Source organism: Neopelma chrysocephalum, unplaced genomic scaffold (genome assembly GCF_003984885.1).
Source record: "Neopelma chrysocephalum unplaced genomic scaffold, ASM398488v2 Primary Assembly neopelma1_128, whole genome shotgun sequence".
Taxonomy (NCBI): Eukaryota; Metazoa; Chordata; class Aves; order Passeriformes; family Pipridae; genus Neopelma; species Neopelma chrysocephalum.
Window position 1 is genome coordinate 136,207 of NW_020897790.1, and position 13,476 is coordinate 149,682.

Here is a 13,476-nt window from a genome sequence, read left to right on the forward strand (position 1 = left end):
TCAGCTCTGTCATCACAAGTGCTTGAATTCACAGCATTTCAGGACTTTGAGCTCCAGAAATACTTTGCTTCTACCACAGAATTCATTTGATATGCTTATTTTAAAAAACCCAACCCAGTAATCGTCAGAAGAAGCCCATGGAAAGGCACATAAAGATGCCAGGCCTATTATCCTTTGCCTTTAAAGGAATCTCTTTGCGCTCCTGGTTGATCACCAACTCCCTGACAAGAGGTTGTGGCCAGGGGGGAGTCGGGCTCCCAGGGAACAAGCGACAGGACAAGAGGAAATGGCCTCACGCTGTGCCAGGGAGGTTCAGGCTGGGTACTAGAACAGTGTATTCATGGAAAGGGGGTCAGACCCCCATCGTGGAGTCCCCATCCCTGAAGGGTTTTAAAAGTCATGTGGATGTAGCTCTCGGGGACATGGTTTAGTGGTGGCCTTGGCAGTGCTGGGGGAATGGCTGAACTAGGTGACCTTGGAGGACTTTCCCAACCTAAAGGATTCCCTGATTTTTCTCTCTGCACCTCTTCTGCATTTATAATGCAGATGGCGGAGCCGGAAGTTCTTACAATTCCTGTCCCCATTCATCCACCAGTTTTATATTCCTTAAACAGAAACACAACCATTAGGAAAGCATTAGGAAACCCCTTGATGCCCCATTTGTGCCAGTGGAGACCTGCTGGAGTCACGCCAGATACCTGTGTGCTGTCACCCTCCTTGTTACCCAGTAAAACTGTTGATCAAACTAAATAAATGAAAGGAATATGAAGCCTAGCCCAGAATCTCCCAGGTTTCAGAAGAAAGCAGTAATTTTGGCAACTCCATAATCTCCCGGGTTTCACAAGAAAGCAGCAATTTTCGCCCAGCCATACATCTTTAAGCAGAATAAGGATTCAGAGCACAAGCACTGCTGCCTGCTCCAAACCCAGCACCATCACGGGGCATCATCCTTGACACATGCCCATGACAAAAGGGAAGGGATCGCTGCTGTGCCAGGGAGCTGCTGTGTGGCAGCACATCCTACTCCAATGCTCCATGATCCATTGGGAGTTTGGGCATTTAAGTAAGCTCCAAATGGATAAAAAGGGCTCATGACCTTGGCTAGTGAATTTGTTTCATTCAGCAACACTAAAAGCTGTCAGGATTCACCCGGGCCCCTTGATGGGCAAATGGTGTCTGCTCAGGTATGGCATGAGAAATCCCTTTTCTTTCTGTGTGCAGAGATTTACAGCCCTTAAGGACAGAGTTTATAGATTCAGAGCTAGGGCTATTGCTAATAAAATGCAGTTTCAGATCAACAGCAGCTCTACTAACTAAGTCACATCTATCCATGCTCACCGTGTGAGGACCTGGCTCGGGGGGGATCCAGGGGGCAGGATTTGCCTCCCCCATGCTCTTCCCTTCCCATGGTCAGATGGGTTTGGGTTTGCTCAGTGCAGTTACCCAGAATTTGTGAATTATGCTCACAGAAGACATGGGAGTGTCAAAATGTGTCGCCCATGTCCTCGCATTTGCCTACAGTTGCATTTGTAAGGCAAATGTGGTGCCTCACTCTGGATAATTTCCATTAATTCTTAAAAGGTTTTCATGGGCTTGTTATTTTCTCAAACATCTGAATTTCAATTACAGCCTCCTCCTAGCATGCAGCAGCCTCACTGTGTGTGCTACTCTGCCAGTAACAGCTTCTCTCTTCCCCAGGGCCGCTGTATCAACTTCACCCGAGTTCCCTCTCAGTAGAGGAGGAGAAGCGGATACCAGGAGAGACAGCCACATTGCCACTGTCCTACCCAGCCGAGAGAACCGAGCCCTTCCTCGCATCCCTTGGACCATCATCCAGCCCGAGCTCCGCAGGTTCCTGCATCCCTGCTCCGGCTCCTGCGTGCCGCCCGCACGCTGGTGCTCTGCCGGGCAGCGCTGCCGCGTGTGCCTGGCTCCGTGCAACACCAAAGGACAGCACAGACACCAAAGATGAGAATGCTTTTCTATTTTTGTTATTTGCTGTTTTTTTAAGGGTTACAGATTCTCAGGACGCAATGTGCTTGTAGCGGAGACGCAGCGTTCCTCAGCTGTGGCGGAGGCACGTGGTATTTACACAGGGACTACTCGCCACAGGCGCAGGATAACAATTCCCACCAGGCTAAGCAGGCGCAGAGCCGAGTGCCTCAGAGCCATGTCAGATCCCCAACCCTCGCCAGCTCCTCCATCGTGCCTTACGGGAACCTTCTGACTGGAAATCTTGTCACTCTAACACTGAAAAGTGCACACGCATGACAAAATGTAGACAGGATGCCTCGAGGTATCGGTGGCAAGCAAGACTTTGCCCTTTAGTTTTTGAAGACACCTTTCTCTCATTATGCACCCGGGACAGGAAGGAATTACTAGAGCGTTATTCCACGGAAAGACAGCCTGTAAGTAGAGATCTGGAGCTGAGTTGGAGGGACTGATGCTTCAAGACCTTGACACTGTGGCTGGTGGTTTTTTCCCCTTTCCTGCATTCACAGTTCAGTAGCGCATAAAACATCATCATCTATAAACATACCTAGCAGTCGTAGGCTTGTGTATTTTTTTTAGATTAAAAAAAGCAGTAGCCACTAAGCTGGTATCTCAGGGTTTTTTCCCCCCGCAAATCTCCAAGGGCTTTTCAGCGTCACAAGCCAGCAACTCTCTTTGCATGAGAATTTCAAAGTTTAATTAATATAATTAAAGGCAACAGCAAGCAGCAGCCTGTGAAGATTTTGCTCATCTTTTTTATGCCTTTTGACATTGAATGACCTATTACTGTATGTGTGTTCCTCGGCGGTGAAGGGGGCGCCGAGCATTGGGTACGATTCCGCAGTGGGAAAGACCTCCTTCCATCAATTTGGAAATTAAATTTATGGGAGCGCCGGCCATCACAAAACATCGACAATGTATGTATTATAATTTTTTAGAAAAACCAGTGTCGTGTCACGTCGACGATGCCAAATTATGTTAGCGTGAGCGGAAACACTGTGGGGGAGGAAGGAGGGAGCAGCTGAAGAAAAAGGCTCAAATGATCCAGTCACTTTCGATACTGTACTTCAGAGGCAGAATGGATATTCGAGTCGAAACCTGACAAAGCGCGCCCGCTTTGATGGGAACTGGTATAGACAATGACCAGTGGCTGGGTCAGTGGGATGTCTCTCTGCGAGCAGGGAGGCTTATCAAATGACACTAAAAATAAGTTCAGCAACCATCATGTTGGAGGGGAAAAGGCGAACATTTCACATTTGGTGGGCATGAGTGTGCGCAAGATGGAAAGAGCAATGCGGAGCATCCTGGGCTAATTATCTCCTTTGTGCTCTTCATTGGAATCGCAAGGGACAGAAATAATTCTCTTGGTCCATATCCAAATCTGTGGCACTGCCCAAAGAAGCCTTTACATATATCCACTCGCTTACATCTTCTGCTTGAGTTTATTTATGTCACTGGTAGCCTCATCAGCAACAGCCATGTCTGCACATTAGACTATAAATAAAATTATTATCTAAGTTTCAATCATTATTTCCTTCTTCTCCTCCCCCATAACCTCCTGGGTCTGCACAGCTCAGACCTTCATTTTCCAGCTCCACAGTCACCCACGGTACCAGATTCCAGAGGCAGCCCCCAGCCCCTGGCCCCGTGTGGCATGGCGGGAAAGCCGCCACGGCTGCACCCAGGGATCCCGACTGCCCCCAGCCATGGAGACCCTGTCAGACACCAGCTCATGCCGTATGGGGCATCAGCCACACAACCAGAACCACTGAATGCCCGCAGGGATGCCCTGGCACTGCCGTACCTTTTGGAACTGCAGCTTGGGTGCCACTGGCCCTGGGCTGGGGACCCTTGAGCCCACAGCTCCCAACCACCAAGCCCTTGGCTTAGTTGGAGCCCCTGATTAAACCTGTGTGTACTGTCCAGCCTAAGGCCAGACCAAGAGCCAACACTAGGCAGGTGTGGCAGGACACAGGTGAGGTCCTGCACTGCTCCCCACGGTGCTGAGGTGCTACAGGTCGAAGTGCAGAGCTCAGCAGATGCCAAGTTAAGACACTCAGCTCCCTCTTCCTTATCCTCCATTTTCCATGTACATATGACACATTCCAAGGTACTGCTGGAGTGTCCGCTCGCATTCTGAGCTGCGTTGGTAACAGAACATGCAGATGAAGAGGGTTTTTTCCCTCATGTATCTGCTGCCTCTCAAAAAATATTTTTAACCAACATAGCCACAGAAATAGAAATCCACTCATCATCTTTTGTCATCTCTGTCTATTCATGTTCATCCAAAACTGTGGAATGAGCAGTTCTTCACAGAATGGCTGATACCAAGCAAAATGGGATTTCGGGTCTCTACATGGACTTTCCCTTCTAATTGGCATGGTATCACAGCACATTGCACTTGGCATTTCACAGCAGATAATACCTGAGAGTTTCCTTATTACGCAGTGTGGAATAACCGGCACAAATAATTTGGGGGGCAAGAGGCGAAGCATGATAATTAATTATACTTTAAAATCCACTGATTAAATGACACAAGTGAGACTTCCCTGGCAGAAGGGCTCAGAATGCCTGAGAACCGTGGGTGGGAGGTTTACCAGAGTACGTTCCTTGCACACTATCAAAGCTTGGTATCTCCTTACAAACAGACCTTGTCTCAGTAGCACTGTTGGCACCACTTTTAGGCTGCATGAGAACAGAAACAGTGTCTTGCAAAAGTAGATGGGCCTGGGAGCAAATCAGCCAATGTTCTACCTAGGGCACGTATGAACCCAGAGTCTGGATCCCACTGGCCAACAGATCACACATCTCTCCACCTATCAGAGCATCACCAGCAAGGACAGCAAGTGGGTGAGATACTTTTTTTCCCTAAGGAGTCATGTACAAAAAGCCCAGCAATGCCACCAGGCAGCCCTGAGGGCATCCTCTCACCAGCAATGCAAGGCAGGACTCATGGGAACAAGATCCTCAATATAGCAAGGCTGAGTTTATTTTATATATTTTAATAATAGCAGAAATTACTCGGCTGCAGTTAGTAAGAAATAAAAACGAATTTTTCCATGTTCCCATTCAGTTTTTTGATTAAACAAGAACTACAGTGCATTAGGCATGAATGTGTTGGGTACAAGCGGGGAGCTGGGTCAGGCTGATCCCAGGGGAAATGGAAGGGAATTCCTAACCCTAATGCAGGCTCACCCTGAGCCATAGGCACTGCAGGACAGCCTGGGCTGGCCAGTATAAATTCTGGTTGGGATTTTTCCCGCAGGAAATGACTGTGCTACATATGTCTTCTTCTGATTGTCCCCAATGCAACACCACAACTCTGCATTTCACACCCTGCAGTTCATTTTACACACTGTTCACTCACCCTCATCACACAGGAGCGCTCCCACACATGGGTGCAGCCCCGCTCCTGGGGGTGCTGGGGCTGGGGTTTAGGGGCAAAGAAAAGGTTATCTTTGACCCCTCTCAGTACACGGCACCTCATGCAGGTCATGTTCGCATCCCTTTCCTGGGATTCTGACAGACTCCCCGGACACACATACCTGGCCTCTGCAAAACCCTGTTGACACCTTTAACGTACCCCCTTCCAGTTCAAATCAAGCTGATATACTCCAGCAAAAAAAAAGGTGGCAGTTCTAATTACGGGAGGTTTTAGGTTTTTCCCCTGCACAAGGTAAAGGACTTGGGAATTCTGTGTTCTGTCATTTTAGACCAAACCTCCCTTTCCAGCACTTTTATTGGTCACAATTCAGGCTGCACAGAAGGGTGAAGAAAACCAGTGCTATCAATGAGGGTTTTTTCCAGGTGGGAAAAATCCCCATTTGATCCCACATCATTGACTGCTGCCTCCTGACTACAGAAACACTGCTCTGCTGCAGGACAGGACTTTCTCCCAGTTCACTGGGAAGCAGCAAAGGTGCCATCCCTACCCACCTTCAGAGTTCAGCTCAGGGAACTACTCCCTCACCAGAGGAGCCGCTGAGGGGAATTCTAGAAGCTCGGCTGTGCAGTACTGGGAGGCAGGATCTGGCTCCGACCCCCCCCCACCAGTGGACATCCAAAATCCACCCCCTCAGCAGGATGGGCACAGGTAACAAGCTCAGGTGTAGCCAGAACAGTGTCCCAGTCCTGACTGTGAAAGAGGTGGGTTTGGCTGTTGTCCCAAGTCAAGAGCCAGGGCTTCGGCCCACAGAGCTGCCCCTGACCAGGACACTAGGCACACGGCCTCAGGTGGCCAAAGAGCTGGAACAGAGCTCCCAGGAACAGGCACAGCAGGGAAAACGTGCTGAGCAGGGACTTCAGAGGCCGCAGCGACACATTTGCTAATGAGCAGCTTCTGAGTACCTCTTGTGCCATTACAAAATTAATGCCACCATTTCTAGGGAGGGCTTTATTAGACCTGGCATGTACTATTTTATTTCACAAATCTGTTTTGCATTGGCTCAATTAAAATTGTTATATATTTTTGGGTCCTGTGTAGGTGCCATCTGTTTAACAGCGCAAGTGGGTCCTGTGATGGACTTGTAAATTTTGTGCTGCAATAATTTTTTTAATATAATGAAGGATTTTGGACACAAGAAGCTGCCTTTACTTAGTGATTTTTTGGGTTTTGGCAGTGAACTTGCAACGGTTCTTCCTGTGTTACAAGGATGGCTCTGCAGCCTATGGAAATTTATTTTCATGTTTGCACCAAAATCATATTATTTAATTCACACTTATTTTTTTCATTTGCTCGTTCTGTCTGATTTTGTAAATGAGCTTATTTTCTCAAACTGGAAATCAAAGGCATGCTCAGCTGGGGCCTGTGGCTGCTGCCTTCTGGGGAGCTCTGGGATGTGCCAGGAGGGCACAGGAGCCCACCACAACAAACCACACCAACATCTCCTCAGTGGGTCTGGGAACAAATACACCTTTGGAGGCAAAAATCCCCTCTGCATAGCTGGATGTGCTTTACAGCAGAACCAAACCCAGGACAAATCTCCTGGGTAACAGAACTCAAACATGGTATTATACTTTGGAGGTTTTTAGTAAAACTCTTAGGTCTGCTCTGATGTCACCAGCACTGAAATGCTGTTCCTGACTCACAGTGAATTATAGCAAAACCCCAAGCCCAATCCCACTGGTTGGATTTCCCTTAAAAACACCATTTCACATTCTGTTCAATTCTCTAATACACTGTCGGAGAAAAGCATCTGCAGTGCACCAATCCTGCAGTGTTTGTAGGGTTTCCAGGTGTGCTCCACAGCCAGTAGAGGAGTCCCAGATCTCAGCACCCAGTTGTTTTAAGTGGAACTGCCTTGTTCTGTGTGGTGGATCGGGCAGTACCCAAAATTGTCCAGCTCTCTGCAGCACTGCTCAGCAGGACAGTTAGGAAAACCTGTTCCCAACATCACACTGCTTCTAAGCTGCCTTCAGGGACATGGATGTACCTGGAGCACAATTCTTGCGCATTTCAGGATGTCACACAAGACCCAGCCATGGAGAGATTCCTCCCTGACCACCCCACTTGCTTTAGCAGTGACACAAGTTGCACCTTGGCCCTGACACCTGCCCAACCTCCAGCGACACCCTCACTGGCCCTCACTCCTGGGGGCACAGGGAGACCCGACTGCTCTGACAGGATTTACCACAGCACAGAACCTGCCTGCTTGAGACCCCGCCACGGCAGCACAGACTGCAGTGGCCCCAGAGCCTTCCCCCTTCCCAAGGCCTCTCCAGCTATTCCCGCACTGTGTGGATCCTCAGGACAACTGCTGGGGCATTGCCAGCCCAGGGATGGATGGTGCCTATTGACAGAGCTGCGAGACACTGATTCAATTATGAGCGTTGACCAACCTGTGTGGGGAACACTAATTGCAGCACACAAGTGATGGGTTCAGCACTGCCTTGTTGGAACGGGGAGGTTGGGCTCCAGGATGCTTCATCTCCCTTTATCTGATTAGGCAAATTAGGAAACAACAGTGTGAAATGCATTATTGTACTAATCTGATGTCCAAAATGTGAATCTCATTAGAGCTCTGGCCTCAATGCTTTTTATGTGGTTTCTCTGTAAGCTGAGGAAGAGCAAGTAGGCCAGAAATAGATATTTTTCAAATTACATTGGAATTGCCCAGTAATAAATATCATATTCTGTACAGGCTTCGGTCCCTGGAACAGCTCCTCATAAAAAGCATCTCTAAGCTTCTGGAGAAATCCAGTAGAACACTGGCTAGGAATGGAGGAAACACAGCAGGGAGAGGAGGTTGGAGCAGAGAGGGTGATCCACTGACCCGAGTTCACTTAGAGCTCTGTGGGGTGAGACCCTGGGAGTGAGGACACTGTGCCTCTCCAAAGGGATGCTCTATGGTCCAGAGAGGGGTTCTACAAAACTTATCTTGGCAAGGGCGCATGCTGTGGTGATCTGGGGAGAAGGAAGGACAAAGCAGGATGGAAGTAAGGGTGGGATGAGCCTGGGGACAGCCAGCACCATGCTGAAAGGAGGACTGGCTCTGGAGGGCTCTGCTCAGCTCAGCTCATGTCAGGTCTCCCTGTGGAAAACCCTCGTGACACCGGGCCCTTCCAGGAAAGGCTGGAATCCAAGGTCACTCTCTAAGACCAGGGAAGAATAAACATACGGTATAAAAGCAAAACAACACGACACTTCACTGCAAAGGGCTCTCTGAGAAAAGCCAGTTCAGGTATCAGTTGGTAAGGGGTCACTTCACAATACAGCCCTTCCAAATTGCAGCTCCGACTCAGAATTAATTATCCTTTCACTGTCTTGGGTTTTCTTTTCTTCTTTGCTTCACATTAAATGCAGCTGAAATTATTTTAAAGCAATGATCTTGAACATCATGTCCTTCAGCTGGCCCTGAAAATTCATTTTCTATGGAAAGCCTCCTTTCTTCTCCAAGATTTCTGGGAGTGTATAAAGCTCATCAAGGCTCTGGCTCTCTAGGGGTGTCAGATGCTCAGATAATACCCAGGTGTCTGCCTGCTGGACCAGCTCCAAGGTACTTTATTAGCATGAAGAGGCCAATTTGGAAGCAGTTTAACTCCTTCCGTTCCCAGGGCCCAGCACATATCCTGCAGAGGCAGCAGGACACCAGGTCACGCTGTGTGCACGGGTGCAAATACAGACTCCATGTCACCACCAACCACTGCCCCATCCCAGGGAAGAAACACCTGAGACATCTTGTCATCACGGCTGCAAAGATCCCCCAGTGACGTCCCATCCATATGAAAACAGAGCAGTTGCACAGATAGCTGAAGACCACAGCTCCACTGCACACCTGGGGCTCAGCTGTCCCCCAGACTGCCTTGGAAAATCCCAGCAGATTTTCCCAGAGCCATGCCCTCCCTCACACCAGCGGCAGCACGAGGGGACACAGCGTGGTGCCCGTTTGCCAAGTATGAAATGCCTGAGGTGTGACATGTGCCTTGGTGTTCCAGGGGCAGGCAGGGACCCCCCGAGATGCCCCTGTCACTGTCACTGGGCAGGGCCTTGGTTGTGCCAGGGCAGCCCAGTAGGACGAGGGGGATGTCCCTGATCCATCCAAGTACACACACCATTGGCAACAAAGAACGGAGCATGTGAAGATCCTGTCAACACACACTTAAAACGAGAACTGCGAGCAGATGCCCTTGGCTTTCCAGGAACTGCAGGAAACTTCAGCTCCTGGCTTGGAGCTCCAGCAACTTCCCTCAACAATGGCAGACCCACGAGGGGCTGCTGGTGCCTACCAGGACACTGCACCCCGCCCCATCTCGCTGCTAAAATCACACGCTCTGGATCCCAGCTTTTTAACGTATTTTCTTTAGTTTCCAGCATGCAAAATTGGGCTACGCAAAAGAAAGACAGAAAACCTACAATCTCCAGCCTTAAAAGAAATCAGTTCCCACTTTAAAAGCAAATCAGTCTTTTAAACTGCACAGTGTGTTGCTTCAAAGGTGCGGCAAAGAGCTAAAAATCTGAGCCACCAAGATACATAAGATTTGAACAAATACAATCCCAAAGGCTCTGTTTAAAGTTTTAAAAATCCAAGGTTTAAGCTATTTGTGAGCTGCTTGAGGCCCTTTCTTGGATTAAAGAGGTGAAAGTTTCCTTGAAGTCTGGGGTGATTCCAGGTGGAATTCAGCAGCAGGAGAAGGGTGGCACTTGGAGCCAGCCGTGTTCTCCTTCTCCATGCTGTTGAACAGGTCACGGGAAAGGACACGTGCACCTCCCCTCAGAGATGATCTCTGCCTCGGATGTCACTGCCATGTCTACGCAACCAAAGAAAACATTCAGTGTTGCCAAAGCATTACACAGCGTGGGGAGGCTGGGGGAGAGCAAGGTTCCTGTAGCTGGGCTCTCAAACACACTGAGAAAACATGAATTTTGGGAAGAGTGAAAGGAAGTTCAAGCCCTCTGTGGAATGGGGCTCCAGAGCCCACAGCAGCGGAGAGGGGAGGAGAGAAGAGCCATTAGCTCTGCATCCCAGCTGAAAGGGAAAGCAGTGTCACTGGTCAGAGCCACAAAGAGAAATCAAGAGCCAAAGGAAAGCTCTGCCAATGCTGCTGCAGCATTTTACCCCACACAGCTCCTTCCATCCCCTTGCCCTCCTGCTCCCCGTGACGCCCCAGTTCTGAAGCAGATGTCTCCTGGGGACGTGGGCTGAGCCCAGGGATGGCCCCAGCCCTTCCAGAAGGGCTGTCGTGTGGGCTGGCACAGCTTAAACCACTTGCAGCTTTATCTCCCTGCCAGGACAGGACTGCATGGGGGGTTCCTTGACCAAGACCTGGAAACCTCTCAAGTGAGTTGCCCCAACGAAGTCAATGCTGAGTACATTGATACTGGGGGGTGTTTTCTGCACCCTCACAGAACATTCAGACACTGCGCCAGGACACCTGCTGCCACCACCCAACAAGGTCAGGCTCCTTCTCCCAGAGCAACCCAAACTGCACTTCCCTCCTCTCTTCAGGAATGAGCCTGTGCCTCTGGTAAACGCCCCACCTAGAGGAACTTCTTCACCCATACAAAGGTGATGAGGACTTTTCCAAGCAGCTGATGTGGCACTCGCTGTATCCAGGGTGACTGATGGCACCAGCTGCCTGCCTTCCCCTCCAGCTCTACACACACCCCACAGGGTCAGTTTAAGTGACAAAATCTTTGCAGGACCAATGAGACTCCCCTGTTATTTCTATTTGTTTCCCATTAGACAGCGGCTTCTTCCAGCAGCTGAAGTTGAAACAGGACTGGCTTCAAAGGTAAACATTTCTCACAGTTTTCTCATCAACTATATTGAAAACAGTCATAAAAAAAAGCCCCACAATATTTTCTGTATTTGCTGAAGGCTGACGTCCTCCTTGCCTTCAGCGTGTGCCAGATTACTCATAAACCTGGACCATATGCCACCACAATTTACTGATGGGCCCAAGCTGTTTTGGTAGATACAAAATCCGAGGGGATTAGGGAGGCTCGATCCGCGCTGAAAACAGAGCAGCAGCGGTGGGGCAGCTGCTTGCTCTCCTTGCTCAGCCTCAATTTAGGTCAGTGGCCAACAGCCCCACGCCAGGCCAGGGGAGCCAGGATGCGGGGGCACACGCAGAGGGGATCTGCGCGTGGTGCCTGCTCCTGTCGGGGTGCTCACCCTTCCGTGGGACAGCACCCAGCCCGCGCCGCGGAGAGGGCCGGGAGCAGGGGAGACCACCTGGTATCTGGAGCCAGGCTGCCAGGCCCAGTGAGGAGCCCTCAGCTCAAGGCCAAGGAGGAGATGCCTCCCCCCACGCCATGGTGCCCCCCTGCCTGGCTGTGCACCTTGGGGTGTGGCTCCAGCAGAGCTCCCTGGTGCAGACTCCGCTGGGGCCTGTCCAGAAGGCAGCTGGTGACGGGCAGGTCACCATAGTTGTTGTTTGTGTCCCTGGCCCAGAGAGGGGTCTGCTCATGGGGAGAAGGGAGAGCCCAGTTGGAAGCACTGCCTGCACTGGAAGTGTCTCCTGGGTGGGGATTATCCAGCCCAGAGGTGCCCACAGCCAGCCCACCCATGGCCACCAGTCCAGTACCTTGGCTGCTTCCTCAAGAGGTTGAACTTGCACAGAGCATGGAATGACTTAATGGACCTTCTGACTCAAGTAAAGCCTATTTAACACCTGGCAGGACACACAATGTAGCTGCAGCAAGCAGCAACTTATTCAACAGCTTACTAAGAGCACTGGAATCTCCTTCCCCTCCACCTTATCTTTAATTTGCTCTTTTCCTTAGTAAAAACACAAGTACCTCCATCACCTCGAACAAAGCCACTGCTTATCACCAGGGGAATTCCAAAGGACTGCAGGAGAGAAGGACAGGGAATGGGGACCAGAGCAGCCAAGCACAAGCACCCCACGCTGCTCTACACAGAAGGGAAGCACTCCAGACCATGGCTGCTGTTCATGGAACATCAAACCACGTCATGGGAACCTTCTCTCCAGAATAAGAGAATCCTCTGTGTGTAATTTGGGGCTGTAACTTCTCATCACTTAGAAGATGCTCATGATCAACACGGCCCGACTGCATTTCCAGTTGCCAGAGCTTCCTTCCACACAGCACGTTGTATCCCTGCAAGGAGGAGCTACTCTGAGAGACGGCACTGCTCTGCACCATTACCGTACACTGGAGTGGCCACCGTAAGTTTAAAGTAAGAGTCCACGATTTTAACCTCCCATGTCTCACTTGGACAGTTCAAATGCACTAAAACCCTACAGTGCTGTATCTGCCAGGTCCCAGAGGGGTGACAGTGCCTGACAACAAGAATCTGGCTCGGGCACCCTGTGCCCAGGTCCCCGGGGAGGGTGAGGCCACTGGCTGCCAGTTCCAGCTGTGGGTCTTCCCTGGTGGGGACATCCCTTTGTGCCTGCAGGGCTCTGTGCCCCTGAGCCTGGAGCACCCAGTGACAGCTGCCAGGAGGCTGGGCACAAGTGTCTACTGGAAGGGTATGCATGAGCCTTTTTGCGTATTGTACAGATCTGTCCTCCTCAAGTTTGTCACCGCTGTGTCCCAGAGTGACTGCAGACACCCACAGCTCCCCTCCTGGTCAGGGCAGCTGGGATGGAACGTGCTGCTCCCTGCTCCACATGCCCAGATGTGCCACGCAGATGGGTCTGCAGGGAGGGACAGGGTCTGGCTGACAATCACTGTTTACAACTCTTATTAAACCCATTCTCCTTTCCTAATTATTATAATAGTTCCTGAAAACATCGCCTGTGGACTTTAAATGTTTGATGACTGTGTGCTCTAATGAAAGCTGTGGAATTATCCCGTGCTCGCTGCCACATGGCCAACACAGCAATGAAGATGCTAAATAATTTTTAAAAATTTATAGTTTGCAAGATGTATGTCCCATCTGTGGCGATGCAGCAGCTCCCAAATGCCCTGATTTTCACTGCATTAACAACACCTCTTAAAACCAACTGGCTGCGCTCCACAGGAAGGCTCTGTAACAACCCGAGAGGTGAATTACAGCACACACAGGTTGGAAATGA

The 13,476-nt window shown here is 50.2% G+C and overlaps 2 protein-coding genes across 2 annotated transcripts in view; one reads left to right on the forward strand and one right to left on the reverse strand.

Annotated features, from left to right (window-relative positions):
• ANTXR2 (ANTXR cell adhesion molecule 2) overlaps positions 1–3,516 on the forward strand; it is an 82,253-nt gene extending 78,737 nt beyond the window's left edge. The window contains exon 17 of the mRNA XM_027698456.1: positions 1,699–3,516. Coding sequence (XP_027554257.1) covers positions 1,699–1,737 — 39 coding nt within the window. The 3' untranslated portion in view covers positions 1,738–3,516. The remainder of the gene's footprint in view (positions 1–1,698) is intronic.
• Positions 1–13,476, reverse strand: part of LOC113974898 — a 423,368-nt gene that overhangs the window by 130,562 nt on the left and 279,330 nt on the right. The window lies entirely within an intron of this gene.